General features: G+C 51.2%; 1 protein-coding gene across 1 annotated transcript in view; it reads left to right on the top strand.

Moving 5' to 3' along the window:
• LOC127914921 (neuropilin-2-like) overlaps positions 1–18,415 on the top strand; it is a 403,275-nt gene that overhangs the window by 80,291 nt on the left and 304,569 nt on the right. The window contains exon 2 of the mRNA XM_052492709.1: positions 11,696–11,876. Within this exon, the coding sequence (XP_052348669.1) occupies positions 11,696–11,876 (181 nt within the window). The remainder of the gene's footprint in view (positions 1–11,695; positions 11,877–18,415) is intronic.

Below are 18,415 nucleotides of genomic sequence, written 5' to 3'. Positions count from 1 at the left end.
AAGGGGTGTGTAGTGCCTGATGGGTGGGAGAGGAGGGGGGAGGAGGAAAGGGGGTTTGTAGTGCCTGATGGGTGGGAGAGGAGGGAGGATGAAAGGGGTTTGTAGTGCCTGATGGGTGGGAGAGGAGGGAGGATGAAAGGGGTTTGTAGTGCCTGATGGGTGGGAGAGGAGGGAGGATGAAAGGGGTGTGTAGTGCCTGATGGGTGGGAGAGGAGGGAGGAGAAAGGGTGAAAGGATGTTTGTAGTGCCTGATGGGTGGGGAGGAGGGAGGATGAAAGGGGTGTGTAGTGCCTGATGGGTGGGAGAGGAGGGAGGATGAAAGGGGTTTGTAGTGCCTGATGGGTGGGAGAGGAGGGAGGATGAAAGGGGTTTGTAGTGCCTGATGGGTGGGAGAGGAGGGAGGATGAAAGGGGTTTGTAGTGCCTGATGGGTGGGAGAGGAGGATGAAAGGGGTGTGTAGTGCCTGATGGGTGGGAGAGGAGGGAGGATGAAAGGGGTTTGTAGTGCCTGATGGGTGGGAGAGGAGGATGAAAGGGGTGTGTAGTGCCTGATGGGTGGGAGAGGAGGGAGGATGAAAGGGGTTTGTAGTGCCTGATGGGTGGGAGAGGAGGGAGGATGAAAGGGGTTTGTAGTGCCTGATGGGTGGGAGGAGGGAGGATGAAAGGGGTGTGTAGTGCCTGATGGGTGGGAGAGGAGGGAGGATGAAAGGGGTTTGTAGTGCCTGATGGGTGGGAGAGGAGGATGAAAGGGGTGTGTAGTGCCTGATGGGTGGGAGAGGAGGGAGGATGAAAGGGGTGTGTAGTGCCTGATGGGTGGGAGAGGAGGGAGGATGAAAGGGGTTTGTAGTGCCTGATGGGTGGGAGAGGAGGGAGGATGAAAGGGGTTTGTAGTGCCTGATGGGTGGGAGAGGAGGGAGGATGAAAGGGGTTTGTAGTGCCTGATGGGTGGGAGAGGAGGGAGGATGAAAGGGGTTTGTAGTGCCTCCCTGTCTGTCTCTCTCCTCACCAGGCTCCTGTCTCTCTCTCCTCACCAGGCTCCTGTCTCTCTCTCCTCACCAGGCTCCTGTCTCTCTCTCCTCACCAGGCTCCTGTCTCTCTCTCCTCACCAGGCTCCCTGTCTGTCTGTCTCTCTCCTCACCAGGCTCCTGTCTCTCTCTCCTCACCAGGCTCCTGTCTCTCTCTCCTCACCAGGCTCCTGTCTCTCTCTCCTCACCAGGCTCCTGTCTGTCTCTCTCCTCACCAGGCTCCTGTCTCTCTCTCCTCACCAGGCTCCTGTCTGTCTCTCTCCTCACCAGGCTCCCTGTCTGTCTCTCTCCTCACCAGGCTCCCTGTCTGTCTCTCTCCTCACCAGGCTCCTGTGTGTCTCTCTCCTCACCAGGCTCCCTGTCTGGCTCCCTCCCTGTCTGTCTCTCTCCTCACCAGGCTCCCTGTCTGTCTCTCTCCTCGCCAGGCTCCTTGTCTGTCTCTCTCCTCACCAGGCTCCTGTCTGTCTCTCTCCTCACCAGGCTCCTGTGTGTCTCTCTCCTCACCAGGCTCCCTGTCTGGCTCCCTCCCTGTCTGTCTCACTCCTCACCAGGCTCCCTCTCTGTCTCTCTCTACCTGTCTGTCTCTCTCCTCACCAGGCTCCCTATCTGTCTCTCTCTACCTGTCTGTCTCTCTCCTCACCAGGCTCCCTATCTGTCTCTCTCTACCTGTCTGTCTCTCTCCTCACCAGGCTCCTGTATGTCTCTCTCCTCTCTCCCTGTCTGTCTCTCTCCTCACCAGGCTCCCTATCTGTCTCTCTCCTCACCAGTCTCCTGTCTTTCTCTCTCCCTGTCTGTCTCTCTCCTCACCAGTCTCCCGTCTGTCTCTCTCCTCACCAGGCTCCCTGTCTGTCTCTCTCCTCACCAGGCTCCTTGTCTGTCTCTCTCCTCACCAGGCTCCTGTCTGTCTCTCTCCTCCCTCCCTGTCTGTCTCTCTCCTCACCAGGCTCCCTGTCTGTCTCTCCCTTCCTGTCTCTCTCTCCTCACCAGGCTCCCTGTCTGTCTCCCTCCCTGTCTGTCTCTCTCCTCACCAGGCTCCTGTCTGTCTCTCTCCTCACCAGGCTCCCTGTCTGTCTCTCTCTTCCTGTCTCTCTCTCCTCACCAGGCTCCCTGTCTGTCTCTCTCCTCACCAGGCTCCCTGTCTGTCTCTCTCCTCACCAGGCTCCTGTGTGTCTCTCTCCTCACCAGGCTCCCTGTCTGTCTCCCTCCCTGTCTGTCTCTCTCCTCACCAGGCTCCCTGTCTGTCTCTCTCCTCACCAGGCTCCTTGTCTGTCTCTCTCCTCACCAGGCTCCTGTCTGTCTCTCTCCTCACCAGGCTCCTGTGTGTCTCTCTCCTCACCAGGCTCCCTGTCTGGCTCCCTCCCTGTCTGTCTCTCTCCTCACCAGGCTCCCTATCTGTCTCTCTCTACCTGTCTGTCTCTCTCCTCACCAGGCTCCCTATCTGTCTCTCTCTACCTGTCTGTCTCTCTCCTCACCAGGCTCCTGTATGTCTCTCTCCTCTCTCCCTGTCTGTCTCTCTCCTCACCAGGCTCCCTATCTGTCTCTCTCTACCTGTCTGTCTCTCTCCTCACCAGGCTCCTGTCTGTCTCTCTCCTCACCAGGCTCCTGTCTGTCTCTCTCCTCACCAGGCTCCCTGTCTGTCTCTCTCCTCACCAGGCTCCTGTCTGTCTCTCTCCTCACCAGGCTCCCTGTCTGTCTCTCTCCTCACCAGGCTCCTGTGTGTCTCTCTCCTCACCAGGCTCCCTGTCTGTCTCTCTCCTCTCTCCCTGTCTGTCTCTCTCCTCACCAGGGTCCCTGTCTGTCTCCCTCCCTGCCTGTCTCTCTCCTCACCAGTCTCCCTGTTTGTCTCTCTCCTCACCAGGCTCCCTGTCTGTCTCTCTCCACACCAGGCTCCCTGTCTCTCTTGTGAATAATCTAACTGGGTATCTTGTGAATAATCTAACTGGGTATCTTGTGATTAATCTAACTGGGTATATGATGGTTGTTCTCTAGTGTTCGGTCTTATCTGAGGTTAGATTGAGGCAGAAGAATAAATAGCAGAAGGCTTGATGATAACACACACACGCACACGCACACGCACACACACACACACTGTGTGAATGTGTGTGAGATGGCATGGGAAGCATGTGGCAGAGTGAGAAGATGGATAAACTCCTGGAGCAACAAAGACTATAAATCATGAAGCCACCTCTCAGCTGCTCTGTTCAGCAGCCAGATTCTTGGCAGAAATGAGGCATCCTCACTTTGACAGTCTGGTGCTGAGATCAGCTACAGCCAGTAAGACACGCACACACACACACACACACGCACACACACACACACACACACACACACACACACACACACACACACACACACACACACACACACACACACACACACACACACACACACACACACACACACACACACACACACACACACACACACACACACACACACACACACACACACACACACACACAAATGCCCAAATGGCCCATAGGGCTCTGCTCAATAGTTGTGCACAATGTAGCATCTCATCTCCTCTCCTGTCCCCTCCTCCTTTCCCATGCTCTTCTCCTCTCCCATGCTCCCCTCTCTCATCTTTCCTCCTCTCCTGTCCCCTCCTCCTTTCCCATCCTCTTCTCCTCTCCCATGTTCTCCTCTTCCTCCCTCCTCCTCTCCTCCTTTCCCATGCTCCCTCTCCTCTCCTCTCCTCTCCCTCCTCTCCTCTCCTCCTCCCTCCTCTCCTCTCCTCTCCTCCTCTCTCCTCTCCCTACATCTCCACACTGCTTAACCACTGTGGCATGCCTGTATATCACAGTACCCATAATAATCATGCATGCAGGAGTATAGGCACCTCTCGAGGATCATTCCCAACAGTCCCTATTTGCTCTGGTCAAAAGTAGTTCTGGATGGGATGGAACTGGAGGATGGGACGGAGCTGGAGGATGGAAGGGAGTTGGAGGATGGGAGGGAGTTGGAGCATGGGAGGGAGTTGGAGGATGGGAGGGAGTTGGAGGATGGGAGGGAGTTGGAGGATGGGAGGGAGTTGGAGGATGGGAGGGAGTTGGAGGATGGGAGGGAGCTGGAGCATGTGAGGAAGTTGGAGGATGGGAGGGAGTTGGAGGATGGGAGGGAGTTGGAGGATGGGAGGGAGTTGGAGGATGGGAGGGAGTTGGAGGATGGGAGGGAGTTGGAGGATGGGAGGGAGCTGGAGGATGGGAGGGAGTTGGAGGATGGGAGGGAGTTGGAGGATGGGAGGGAGTTGGAGGATGGGAGGGAGTTGGAGGATGGGACGGAGCTGGAGGATGGAAGGGAGTTGGAGGATGGGAGGGAGTTGGTGGATGGGAGGGAGCTGGAGCATGGAGGGAGTTGGAGGATGGGAGGGAGCTGGAGGATGTGAGGAAGTTGGAGGATGGGAGGGAGTTGGAGGATGGGAGGGAGCTGGAGCATGTGAGGAAGTTGGAGGATGGGAGGGAGTTGGAGGATGGGAGGGAGCTGGAGGATGGGAGGGATGGAGCTGGAGGATGGGAGGATGGGATGGAGCTGGAGGATGTGAGGATGGGAGGATGGGAGGGAGTTGGAGGATGGGACGGAGCTGGAGGATGGGATAGAGCTGGAGGATGGGATAGAGCTGGAGGATGGGATAGAGCTGGAGGATGGGATGGAGCTGGAGGATGGGATGGAGTTGGAGGATGGGATGGAGTTGGAGGATGGGATGGAGTTGGAGGATGGGAGGGAGTTGGAGGATGGGATGGAGTTGGAGGATGGGAGGGAGTTGGAGGATGGGATGGAGCTGGAGGATGGGATGGAGCTGGAGGATGGGATGGAGCTGGAGGATGGGATGGAGTTGGAGGATGGGATGGAGTTGGAGGATGGGAGGGAGTTGGAGGATGGGATAGAGTTGGAGGAGAGGAGGGAGTTGGAGGATGGGATAGAGCTGGAGGAGAGGAGGGAGTTGGAGGATGGGATAGAGCTGGAGGAGAGGAGGGAGTTGGAGGATGGGATAGAGCTGGAGGAGAGGAGGGAGTTGGAGGATGGGATAGAGCTGGAGGAGAGGAGGGAGTTGGAGGATGGGATAGAGCTGGAGGATGGGATCAAAGATGAAAGCTTTCATTGTTTTCCTCTTATGGAAGAAATCAGAAATAGTCATTGTGATTGATTAATGTACCTGCAGTGTGTGCTTGTGTACAGGCCGTTGTGTGTGTGTGTGTGTGTGTGTGTGTGTGTGTGTGTGTGTGTGTGTGTGTGTGTGTGTGTGTGTGTGTGTGTGTGTGTGTGTGTGTGTGTGTGTGTGTGTGTGTGTGTGTGTGTGTGTGTGTGTGTGTGTGTGTGTGTGTGTGTGTGTGTGTGTTTGTTGGTGTACTGTGGGTCTATATTTGGTATTGAATAAGCTACGTGGGTATCTGAGAGCAACAGAGAAGAGGCCATACTCCTAAAGATATAGTAGCTGTGGAAATGTCATCACTTGAAAGTCTATTACAGTTGAAGTGTCTGGTTCTTATTCTTCCTTTTCAATATTTGTCACATTGAAAAGGACAAGGACAAGTCACCGCAGTGGGCATACAGACTGTGTTTGACCGATACCAAACCAGTGTTCTACTGTTCTCTTCTATAGTTCTGCGGTTCTACAGTACTAGATTCTAGTGTTCTAGTGTTCTCTTCGTTGGTTCCAAGGTTCTACAGTACTGGGTTCTAGTGTTCCAGTATTCTAGTGTTCTGTTCTATGATTCTATGGTTGTACAGTACTAAGTTGTAGTGTTCCAGTATTCTAATGTTCTAGTGTTCTCTTCTATGGTTATAAGATTCTACAGTACTGGGTTCTAGTGTGCGAGTGTTATAGTGTTCTCTTCTAAGGTTCTACAGTACTGGATTCTAGTGTTCTAATATTCTAGTGTTCCAGTATTCTAATGTTCTAGTGTTCTCTTCTATGCTTCTACAGTACTGGATTCTAGTGTTCTAATATTCTAGTGTTCTAGTGTGTCTGGTATACAGGAGATGTAATGGTGATGGAGAATGAAGGGAAATGGACCACAATGTTTATTAATCCTGAAAGGAGAGGAGAGTGTAGTTGGCTGGCATAGAGCAACGGTGACGTACTGTAGACCTGGTCTGAGACATGGTAGAAGCCAGCCACAGTGTGTTTGCGTGTGTGCGTGTGGGCCACACACACAGACCCCAAAATGTCAATCAAATGTGTCTCTTCCTCTGAAGGCTGTCCCAGAAGCTCCTGCTGGGACACTACCACAGAGACACCGACTACAGGACTGGTGTCTGTCTGTGTGTTGGACCGGTGTCTGTCTGTGTGTTGGACCGGTGTCTGTCTGTGTGTTGGACTGGTGTCTGTCTGTGTGTTGGTGTGTATAGGACCGGGGTCTGTCTGTGTGTTGGACCGGTGTCTGTCTGTGTGTTGGACCGGTGTCTGTCTGTGTGTTGGACCGGTGTCTGTCTGTGTGTTGGTGTGTATAGGACCGGGGTCTGTCTGTGTGTTGGACCGGTGTCTGTCTGTGTGTTGGACCGGTGTCTGTCTGTGTGTTGGACCGGTGTCTGTCTGTGTGTTGGACCGGTGTCTGTCTGTGTGTTGGTGTGTATAGGACTGGGGTCTGTCTGTGTGTTGGTGTGTATAGGACCGGTGTCTGTCTGTGTGTTGGTGTGTATAGGACCGGTGTCTGTCTGTGTGTTGGTGTGTATAGGACCGGTGTCTGTCTGTGTGTTGGTGTGTATAGGACTGGGGTCTGTCTGTGTGTTGGTGTGTATAGGACCGGTGTCTGTCTGTGTGTTGGTGTGTATAGGACCGGTGTCTGTCTGTGTGTTGGTGTGTATAGGACCGGTGTCTGTCTGTGTGTTGGTGTGTATAGGACCGGTGTCTGTCTGTGTGTTGGTGTGTATAGGACTGGGGTCTGTCTGTGTGTTGGTGTGTATAGGACCGGTGTCTGTCTGTGTGTTGGTGTGTATAGGACCGGTGTCTGTCTGTGTGTTGGTGTGTATAGGACCGGGGTCTGTCTGTGTGTTGGTGTGTATGTCTGTGTGTTGGTGTGTCTGTCTGTGTGTTGGTGGGTCTGTCTGTGTGTTGGTGTGTCTGTCTGTGTGTTGGTGTGTCTGTCTGTGTGTTGGTGGGTCTGTCTGTGTGTTGGTGGGTCTGTCTGTGTGTTGGTGGGTCTGTCTGTGTGTTGGTGTGTCTGGCTGTGTGTTGGTGTGTCTGTCTGTGTGTTGGTGTGTCTGTCTGTGTGTTGGTGGGTCTGTCTGTGTGTTGGTGGGTCTGTCTGTGTGTTGGTGTGTCTGGCTGTGTGTTGGTGTGTCTGTCTGTGTGTTGGTGTGTTTGTCTGTGTGTTGGTGTGTCTGACTGTGTGTTGGTGTGTCTGTCTGTGTGTTGGTGTGTCTGTCTGTGTGTTGGTGTGTCTGTCTGTGTGTTGGTGTGTCTGTCTGTGTGTTGGTGTGTCTGTCTGTGTGTTGGTGTGTCTGTCTGTGTGTTGGTGTGTCTGTCTGTGTGTTGGTGTGTCTGTCTGTGTGTTGGTGTGTCTGTCTGTGTGTTGGTGTGTCTGTCTGTGTGTTGGTGTGTCTGACTGTGTGTTGGTGTGTCTGTCTGTGTGTTGGTGTGTCTGTCTGTGTGTTGGTGTGTCTGTCTGTGTGTTGGTGTGTCTGTCTGTGTGTTGGTGTGTCTGTCTGTGTGTTGGTGTGTCTGACTGTGTGTTGGTGTGTCTGTCTGTGTGTTGGACCGGTGTCTGTCTGTGTGTTGGACCGGTGTCTGTGTGTTGGACCGGTGTCTGTCTGTGTGTTGGTGTGTATAGGACTGGGGTCTGTCTGTGTGTTGGTGTGTATAGGACCGGTGTCTGTCTGTTGTGTGTATAGGACCGGTGTCTGTCTGTGTGTTGGTGTGTCTGTCTGTGTGTTGGTGTGTCTGTCTGTGTGTTGGTGTGTCTGACTGTGTGTTGGTGTGTCTGACTGTGTGTTGGTGTGTCTGTCTGTGTGTTGGTGTGTCTGTCTGTGTGTTGGTGTGTCTGTCTGTGTGTTGGTGTGTCTGTCTGTGTGTTGGTGTGTCTGTCTGTGTGTTGGTGTGTCTGTCTGTGTGTTGGTATGTCTGTCTGTGTGTTGGTGTGTCTGACTGTGTGTTGGTGTGTCTGTCTGTGTGTTGGTGTGTCTGACTGTGTGTTGGTGTGTCTGTCTGTGTGTTGGTGTGTCTGTCTGTGTGTTGGTGTGTCTGACTGTGTGTTGGTGTGTCTGTCTGTGTGTTGGTGTGTCTGTCTGTGTGTTGGTGTGTCTGTCTGTGTGTTGGTGTGTCTGTCTGTGTGTTGGTGTGTCTGACTGTGTGTTGGTGTGTCTGTCTGTGTGTTGGTGTGTCTGACTGTGTGTTGGTGTGTCTGACTGTGTGTTGGTGTGTCTGTCTGTGTGTTGGTGTGTCTGACTGTGTGTTGGTGTGTCTGTCTGTGTGTTGGTGTGTCTGTCTGTGTGTTGGTGTGTCTGTCTGTGTGTTGGTGTGTCTGTCTGTGTGTTGGTGTGTCTGTCTGTGTGTTGGTGTGTCTGTCTGTGTGTTGGTGTGTCTGTCTGTGTGTTGGTGTGTCTGTCTGTGTGTTGGTGTGTCTGACTGTGTGTTGGTGTGTCTGACTGTGGGTTGGTGTGTCTGTCTGTGTGTTGGTGTGTCTGTCTGTGTGTTGGTGTGTCTGACTGTGTGTTGGTGTGTCTGTCTGTGTGTTGGTGTGTCTGGCTGTGTGTTGGTGTGTCTGTCTGTGTGTTGGTGTGTCTGTCTGTGTGTTGGTGTGTCTGACTGTGTGTTGGTGTGTCTGTCTGTGTGTTGGTGTGTCTGTCTGTGTGTTGGTGTGTCTGTCTGTGTGTTGGTGTGTCTGTCTGTGTGTTGGTGTGTCTGTCTGTGTGTTGGTGTGTCTGTCTGTGTGTTGGTGTGTCTGTCTGTGTGTTGGTGTGTCTGTCTGTGTGTTGGTGTGTCTGTCTGTGTGTTGGTGTGTCTGTCTGTGTGTTGGTGTGTCTGTCTGTGTGTTGGTGTGTCTGTCTGTGTGTTGGTGTGTCTGACTGTGTGTTGGACCGGTGTCTGTCTGTGTGTTGGACCGGTGTCTGTGTGTGTGTTGGACCGGTGTCTGTGTGTTGGACCGGTGTCTGTCTGTGTGTTGGTGTGTATAGGACTGGGGTCTGTCTGTGTGTTGGTGTGTATAGGACCGGTGTCTGTCTGTGTGTTGGTGTGTATAGGACCGGTGTCTGTCTGTGTGTTGGACCGGTGTCTGTCTGTGTGTTGGTGTGTCTGTCTGTGTGTTGGTGTGTCTGTCTGTGTGTTGGTGTGTCTGACTGTGTGTTGGTGTGTCTGACTGTGTGTTGGTGTGTCTGTCTGTGTGTTGGTGTGTCTGTCTGTGTGTTGGTGTGTCTGTCTGTGTGTTGGTGTGTCTGTCTGTGTGTTGGTGTGTCTGTCTGTGTGTTGGTGTGTCTGTCTGTGTGTTGGTATGTCTGTCTGTGTGTTGGTGTGTCTGACTGTGTGTTGGTGTGTCTGTCTGTGTGTTGGTGTGTCTGACTGTGTGTTGGTGTGTCTGTCTGTGTGTTAGTGTGTCTGTCTGTGTGTTGGTGTGTCTGACTGTGTGTTGGTGTGTCTGTCTGTGTGTTGGTGTGTCTGTCTGTGTGTTGGTGTGTCTGTCTGTGTGTTGGTGTGTCTGTCTGTGTGTTGGTGTGTCTGACTGTGTGTTGGTGTGTCTGTCTGTGTGTTGGTGTGTCTGACTGTGCGTTGGTGTGTCTGACTGTGTGTTGGTGTGTCTGTCTGTGTGTTGGTGTGTCTGACTGTGTGTTGGTGTGTCTGTCTGTGTGTTGTGTCTGTCTGTCTGTGTGTTGGTGTGTCTGTCTGTGTGTTGGTGTGTCTGTCTGTGTGTTGGTGTGTCTGTCTGTGTGTTGGTGTGTCTGTCTGTGTGTTGGTGTGTCTGTCTGTGTGTTGGTGTGTCTGTCTGTGTGTTGGTGTGTCTGTCTGTGTGTTGGTGTGTCTGTCTGTGTGTTGGTGTGTCTGACTGTGTGTTGGTGTGTCTGACTGTGGGTTGGTGTGTCTGTCTGTGTGTTGGTGTGTCTGTCTGTGTGTTGGTGTGTCTGACTGTGTGTTGGTGTGTCTGTCTGTCTGGCTGTGTGTTGGTGTGTCTGTCTGTGTGTTGGTGTGTCTGTCTGTGTGTTGGTGTGTCTGTCTGTGTGTTGGTGTGTCTGACTGTGTGTTGGTGTGTCTGACTGTGGGTTGGTGTGTCTGTCTGTGTGTTGGTGTGTCTGTCTGTGTGTTGGTGTGTCTGTCTGTGTGTTGGTGTGTCTGACTGTGTGTTGGTGTGTCTGACTGTCTGCTGGAAGGAGGGAGCAGGTTGACAGTAACAACTCTATTTATAGGTCAAAACGGATTCTGTTACAATGAGCCTCACTCTGCTACAGTAAACATAGGTTGTACATATGAAATACTCTCCTCTCCTCTCCTCTCCTCTCCTCTCCTCTCCTCTCCTCTCCTCTCCTCTCCCTCTCCTCTCCTCTCCTCTCCTCTCCTCTCCTCTCCTCTCCTCTCCTCTCCCTCTCTCCTCTCCTCTCCTCTCCTCTCCTCTCCTCTCCTCTCTCCTCTCCCCTCCTCTCCTCTCTACGGCTGTATAATAAACCAGTTGGTTTGTCTAATTGTCTACAGTCGACTTTAGAGTCCTCCTCCCTGCCATTCTAAGACAGTGTTTGTGGTGAAAAGCGAGACACAGACAGAGAGGAGAATAACAATCTTAAAGCGTGTGAGTGTCTGTTCTGGGTCAGAATGGAGGCTATCAGCAGTGTCCTGATGTTTACCTTTCCACACTGCTGTAACTACGGTGATATCAGCAGTGTCCTGATGTTTACCTGTTTTAGGTCAGTTAGGATCACCACTTTATTTTAAGAATGTGAAATGTCAGAATAATAGTAGAGAGAATTATTTATTTCAGCTTTTATTTCTTTCATCACATTCCCAAAAAACAGATCTAATTCACGTCCAACCTTCTCCTTTTCCAATACTGTCGTTACACCTCATAAAAAAAAAACCCCAGATCTAATTCACGTCCAACCGTCTCCTTTTCCAATACTGTCGTTACACCTCATAAAAAAAAACCCAGATCTAATTCACGTCCAACCGTCTCCTTTTCCAATACTGTCGTTACACCTCATAAAAAAAAACCCAGATCTAATTCACGTCCAACCGTCTCCTTTTCCAATACTGTCGTTACACCTCATAAAAAAAAAACCCAGATCTAATTCACGTCCAACCTTCTCCTTTTCCAATACTGTCATTACACCTCATAAAAAAAAAACCCAGATCTAATTCACGTCCAACCTTCTCCTTTTCCAATACTGTCGTTACACCTCATTAAAAAAAAACCCAGATCTAATTCACGTCCAACCTTCTCCTTTTCCAATACTGTCGTTACACCTCATTAAAAACCCAGATCTAATTCCCGTCCAACCTTCTCCTTTTCCAATACTGTCGTTACACCTCATTAAAAACAACCCAGATCTAATTCACGTCCAACCTTCTCCTTTTCCAATACTGACGTCCAACCTTCTCCTTTTCCAATACTGTCGTTACACCTCATTAAAAACAACCCAGATCTAATTCACGTCCAACCTTCTCCTTTTCCAATACTGTCGTTACACCTCATTAAAAAAAACCCAGATCTAATTCCCGTCCTAACTGATGCCTCTGTGTCCTCTGTCCTGAAGGCAGCAAATCGTGTGGCGGACAAGTAGACGCCAGTGGCGCCGGGTACATCACCACCCCAGGGTACCCTCTGGAGTACCCCCCACACCAGAACTGTCGTTGGGTCGTCACCGCCCCAGAACCTTCCCAACGTGTCGTCCTCAACTTCAACCCCCACTTTGAACTGGAGAAGCTGGACTGCAGGTGAGAGAGAAGTGGGGGTGGAATGGAGGGAGGGGGTGGGGGGGGGGGGGATTCACAGGAGATTTGACAAATTAGTAAATTCCTATTGTGTCCTATCCAAATGATGGATACTGAGGTACACCCTAGCCACATATCCTACCATATTGATTATTCCCTGGTCTTCTCTGAATATTCCAATCAGTCCCACTGTGAGAACAGTGCTGTGTGTATTTCCCACCACCACAGTGAGCGAGCAGTCTGCTTGTGACTGTCTATATGCTCACCATTTCCAGTTCCCTGCTGTTTCTGGCTCAGTGTCGCTCATAACAAGCTATTGGAGTTATCTCTCTGTAATCTCCCACAACATATCCCCCATCGCCCCCTTATCAAATTCCAGATCATCATCATCAACAACAACAACAACAACAACAACATCTACCCTACACAGGATTCTAGAATCCTCCAAAAACCAGCGGAGTGTTGAGGAGTATTCTATATTCCATTCCATATGCCTGACCACAGTTCTGATTGTTCTACCCCCTGGTGGTAAATCAGAGAAGTGCAGCCAGATTCCAGATCATCATCATCATCAACAACAACAACAACAACATCTACCCACCCCCTGGTGGTAAATCAGAGAAGTGCAGCCAGATTCCAGATCATCATCATCATCAACAACAACAACAACAACAACATCTACCCCCTGGTGGTAAATCAGAGAAGTGCAGCCAGATTCCAGATACAGTCCATTATTTTAGGAAGGGGTTGAACGATGTTCAACTCTCCCTACTTCACATAGCATAGTGTCGTATCACAAGGCACCTTATAGGCCACGTGTACAGGTATCTGTTCGATATCTACTGTCCTGTCTATTCCTAACACTGTTGGTTGAGGCTTCCTCTATCGTATGTACACAGTCTGAAGACATGGGTCTACAAGGCACCTTATAGGCCACATGTACAGGTATCTGTTCGATATCTACTATCCTGTCTATTCCTAACACTGTTGGTTGAGGCTTCCTCTATCGTATGTACACAGTCTGAAGATATGGGTCTTCCTCCATCGTATGTACACAGTCTGAAGATATGGGTCTTCCTCTATCGTATGTACACAGTCTGAAGATATGGGTCTTCCTCTATCGTATGTACACAGTCTGAAGACATGGGTCTTCCTCTATCGTATGTACACAGTCTGAAGACATGGGTCAACAAAGCGATAGAAGACAAGACACTCGTAGTAAAGCTTACCCATATACTCAGACAGTGTTTCAAATGGCAGATAGTGTCCCAAACCCTGTATTGTTCACTACTACAACTATGTACAACTATGTAGGAAATAGAGTGTGATTTGGGACACGGAACCACACAGCCTCTCTCTATCATTGCCCTGGTTTGGTTGGCCATTTATTTACATTTTATCTCCATCAATAATACAAGGATATGTTTCTAAAGAGAGATTTATGGGATAGGATACATCCTGATAGTCTTTTGTCGGAATCGGAACATGAATCTTTTAGCAGCTGTTGTTGAAAGGTGCACTTTACCACTCTGCCTCTCTCTCTCTGCCTCTCTGTCTCTCTGCCTCTCTGTCTCTCTGCCTCTCTGTCTCTCTGCCTCTCTGTCTCTCTGTCTCTCTGTCTCTCTGCCTCTCTGTCTCTCTGCCCCTCTGTTTCTCTGTCTCTCTGCTCTCTCTGTCTTTCTCTCTGTCTCTCTGCTCTCTGTCTCTGTCTCTCTGTCTTTCTGCCTCTGTTTCTCTGTCTCTCTGTCTTTCTCTCTCTGTCTCTCTGTCTTTCTGCCTCTCTGTCTCTCTGCCTCTCTGTCTCTCTGTCTCTCTGTCTCTCTGTCTTTCTGCCTCTCTGTCTCTCTGTCTCTCTGTCTTTCTGTCTCTCTGTCTCTCTGTCTTTCTGCCTCTCTGTCTCTCTGTCTCTCTGTCTTTCTGCCTCTCTGCCTCTCTGTCTCTCTGTCTCTCTGTCTTTCTGTCTCTCTGTCTCTCTGTCTCTCTGTCTCTCTGTCTCTCTGTCTCTCTGTCTCTGTCTCTCTGTCTCTCTGTCTCTCTGTCTCTCTGTCTCTCTGTCTTTCTGCCTCTCTGCCTCTCTGTCTCTCTGTCTCTCTGCCTCTCTGCCCCTCTGTCTCTCTGTCTCTCTGTCTCTCTGTCTCTCTGTCTCTCTGTCTTTCTGCCTCTCTGTCTCTCTGTCTCTCTGTCTTTCTGCCTCTCTGCCTCTCTGTCTCTCTGCCTCTCTGTCTTTCTGCCTCTCTGTCTCTCTGTCTCTCTGCCTCTCTGTCTCTCTGTCTCTCTGCCTCTCTGTCTCTCTGCCTCTCTGTCTCTCTGCCTCTCTGTCTCTCTGTCTCTCTGTGCCTCTCTGCCTCTCTGTCTCTCTGCCTCTCTGTCTCTCTGCCTCTCTCTCTCTGTCTCTCTGCCTCTCTGCCTCTCTGTCTCTCTGCCTCTCTGTCTCTCTGCTCTGTCTCTCTGCCTCTCCTCTCTGTCTCTCTCTCTCTGTCTCTCTGCCTCTCTGTCTCTCTGCCTCTCTGTCTCTCTGTCTCTCTGCCTCTCTGTCTCTCTCTCTCTGTCTCTCTGTCTCTCTGCCTCTCTGCCTCTCTGTCTCTCTGCCTCTCTGCCTCTCTGTCTCTCTGCCTCTCTTCCTCTCTGTCTCTCTGTCTCTCTGTCTCTCTGCCTCTCTGTCTCTCTGTCTCTCTCTCTCTGCCTCTCTGTCTCTCTGCCTCTCTGCCTCTCTGTCTCTCTGCCTCTCTGTCTCTCTGTCTCTCTGTCTCTCTGCCTCTCTGTCTCTCTGTCTCTCTGTCTCTCTGCCTCTCTGTCTCTCTGTCTCTCTGCCTCTCTGTCTCTCTGCCTCTCTGTCTCTCTCTCTCTGTCTCTCTGCCTCTCTGCCTCTCTGCCTCTCTGTCTCTCTGCCTCTCTGCCTCTCTGTCTTTCTGCCTCTCTGTCTCTCTGTCTCTCTGCCTCTCTGTCTCTCTGTCTCTCTGCCTCTCTGTCTCTCTGCCTCTCTGTCTCTCTGTCTCTCTGTCTCTCTGTCTCTCTGCCTCTCTGTCTCTCTGCCTCTCTGTCTCTCTGTCTCTCTGCCTCTCTGCCTCTCTGTCTCTCTGCCTCTCTTCCTCTCTGCCTCTCTGTCTCTCTGCCTCTCTGTCTCTCTGCCTCTCTGTCTCTCTGTCTCTCTGTCTCTCTGCCTCTCTGTCTCTCTGTCTCTCTGCCTCTCTGCCTCTCTGTCTCTCTGCCTCTCTGCTCTCTCTGTCTCTCTGCCTCTCTGTCTCTCTACCTCTCTGTCTCTCTGTCTCTCTGCCTCTCTGCCTCTCTGCCTCTCTGCCCTCTGCCCCTCTGCCCCTCTGCCCCTCTGTCTCTCTGCCCCTCTGTCTCTCTGCCCCTCTGTCTCTCTGTCTCTCTGCCTCTCTGTCTCTCTGTCTCTCTGCCTCTCTGTCTCTCTGCCTCTCTGCCTCTGTCTCTCTGCCTCTCTGCCTCTCTGTCTCTCTGCCTCTCTGAATAACTGCTTCCTTATCAGAGGCATGAAAGAAATACCACCTCTCTCTCTCTCTCTCTCTCTCTCTCTCTCTCTCTCTCTCTCTCTGTCTCTCTCTCTCTCTCTCTCTCTCTCTCTCTCTCTCTCTCTCTCTCTCTCTCTCTCTCTCTCTCTCTCTCTCTCTCTCTCTCTCTCTCATTCTCCAATGGGTCTGCTGTGCAATAAGGCTAGATGCATTTTGTTGTCTGGTCCGTCTCACTCTCTCTCATGCGTGGACTAAATGAAGCCAACCACACACACACACACACACACACACACACACACACACACACACACACACACACACACACACACACACACACACACACACACACACACACACACACACACACACACACACACACACTCCTTCCCTCACAATGTGGGGCGAGCTAGAGACAACCTCTTGATCACACTACATCACACATCCTTTTAAAGCTGAACATCCCAGGAGGAACAGAGCTGTTTGGTGGGGTCCATTTAGAAATCACAAACACATATGTATCGGAAGGGCAGGTTGGGCTTGTTGGAACGGATGTGTGTTGGAATTGAATGGTTATCAGCCTTGAGTGAGTCAGGACAGGAGTTAGGAGTCAGGACAGGAGTCAGGAGTTAGGAGTCAGGACAGGAGTTAGGAGTCAGGACAGGATTCTCGTGTTAAAAAAAACATCCACTTCAACCCGAAAACAACATTCGGTAATGTACACTTGTGTTTCACACCCATTACGGGTCACTCTCCTTCATTCTTCATGGGTGTTTTTGCTTGACAATGTTGTCATATTTACTGTTAGTTAATAGTTATGACTGTAAGCTGTAAGGGCAGGTTGGGCTTTTTGGAACGGAATGTAAATGGGTATTTTATTCAGCCTTCAGTGAGTCAGGAGTCAGGAGTGAGGAGTTAGGAGTTAGGACAGGAGTTAGGAGTCAGGACAGGAGTTAGGAGTTAGGACAGGAGTTAGGAGTTAGGAGTTAGGAGTCAGGACAGGAGTTGGGAGTCAGGACAGGAGTCAGGAGTGAGGAGTTAGGAGTTAGGACAGGAGTCAGGAGTTAGGAGTCAGGACAGGAGTTAGGAGTTAGGAGTCAGGACAGGAGTTGGGAGTCAGGACAGGAGTTAGGAGTCAGGACAGGAGTTAGGAGTCAGGACAGGAGTTAGGAGTCAGGACAGGAGTCAGGAGTTGGGAGTCAGGACAGGAGTTAGGAGTCAGGACAGGAGTTAGGAGTTATGATAGGAGTCAGGACAGGAGTCAGGAGTCAGGACAGGAGTTAGGAGTCAGGACAGGAGTCAGGAGTGAGGAGTTAGGTGTTATGATAGGAGTTAGGACAGGAGTTAGGAGTCAGGACAGGAGTCAGGAGTTAGGAGTCAGGACAGGAGTTAGGAGTCAGGACAGGAGTCAGGAGTGAGGAGTTAGGAGTTATGATAGGAGTTAGGACAGGAGTTAGGAGTCAGGACAGGAGTCAGGAGTCAGGACAGGAGTTAGGAGTGAGGAGTTAGGAGTTATGATAGGAGTTAGGACAGGAGTTAGGAGTCAGGACAGGAGTTAGGAGTCAGGACAGGAGTCAGGAGTCAGGACAGGAGTTAGGAGTCTGGACAGGAGTTAGGAGTGAGGAGTTAGGAGTTATGATAGGAGTTAGGACAGGAGTTAGGAGTCAGGACAGGAGTTAGGAGTCAGGACAGGAGTCAGGAGTCAGGACAGGAGTTAGGAGTCTGGACAGGAGTTAGGAGTGAGGAGTTAGGAGTTATGATAGGAGTCAGGACAGGAGTTATGAGTCAGGACAGGAGTCAGGACAGGAGTCAGGAGTTAGGAGTGAGGACAGGAGTTATGAGTCAGGACAGGAGTTAGGAGTTAGGAGTCAGGACAGGAGTTAGGAGTCAGGACAGGAGTTAGGAGTTAGGACAGGAGTCAGGAGTCAGGACAGGAGTTAGGAGTTAGGAGTCAGGACAGGAGTTAGGAGTCAGGACAGGAGTTAGGAGTTAGGAGTCAGGACAGGAGTTAGGAGTCAGGACAGGAGTCAGGAGTTAGGAGTCAGGACAGGAGTTAGGAGTCAGGACAGGAGTTAGGAGTCAGGACAGGAGTCAGGACAGGAGTTAGGAGTTAGGACAGGAGTCAGGAGTTAGGAGTCAGGACAGGAGTTAGGAGTCAGGACAGGAGTCAGGAGTCAGGACAGGAGTTAGGAGTCAGGACAGGAGTTAGGAGTTAGGAGTCAGGACAGGAGTCAGGAGTCAGGACAGGAGTTAGGAGTTAGGAGTCAGGACAGGAGTTAGGAGTCAGGACAGGAGTTAGGAGTTAGGAGTCAGGACAGGAGTTAGGAGTCAGGACAGGAGTCAGGAGTCAGGACAGGAGTTATGAGTCAGGACAGGAGTTATGAGTCAGGACAGGAGTTAGGAGTCAGGACAGGAGTTAGGAGTCAGGACAGGAGTCAGGAGTCAGGACAGGAGTTAGGAGTCAGGACAGGAGTCAGGAGTCAGGACAGGAGTCAGGAGTTAGGAGTCAGGACAGGAGTTAGGAGTCAGGACAGGAGTTAGGAGTTAGGACAGGAGTTAGGAGTCAGGACAGGAGTCAGGAGTCAGGACAGGAGTTATGAGTCAGGACAGGAGTTAGGAGTCAGGACAGGAGTCAGGACAGGAGTTATGAGTCAGGACAGGAGTTATGAGTCAGGACAGGAGTTAGGAGTCAGGACAGGAGTCAGGACAGGAGTTATGAGTCAGGACAGGAGTCAGGAGTCAGGACAGGAGTCAGGACAGGAGTTATGAGTCAGGAAAGGAGTTAGGAGTTAGGACAGGAGTTAGGAGTCAGGACAGGAGTCAGGACAGGAGTTAGGAGTCAGGAAAGGAGTTAGGAGTTAGGACAGGAGTTAGGAGTCAGGACAGGAGTCAGGAGTCAGGACAGGAGTCAGGAGTCAGGACAGGAGTCAGGAGTCAGGACAGGAGTCAGGAGTCAGGACAGGAGTTAGGAGTCAGGACAGGAGTTAGGAGTCAGGACAGGAGTCAGGACAGGAGTCAGGACAGGAGTCAGGAGTCAGGACAGGAGTCAGGAGTCAGGACAGGAGTTAGGAG

The sequence above is a fragment of the Oncorhynchus keta genome, chromosome 34 (assembly GCF_023373465.1).
Source record: "Oncorhynchus keta strain PuntledgeMale-10-30-2019 chromosome 34, Oket_V2, whole genome shotgun sequence".
Lineage (NCBI taxonomy): Eukaryota > Metazoa > Chordata > Actinopteri > Salmoniformes > Salmonidae > Oncorhynchus > Oncorhynchus keta.
The sequence above is the reverse complement of the archived record's forward strand: the minus strand, read 5'-3'. Positions and strand labels throughout refer to the sequence as shown.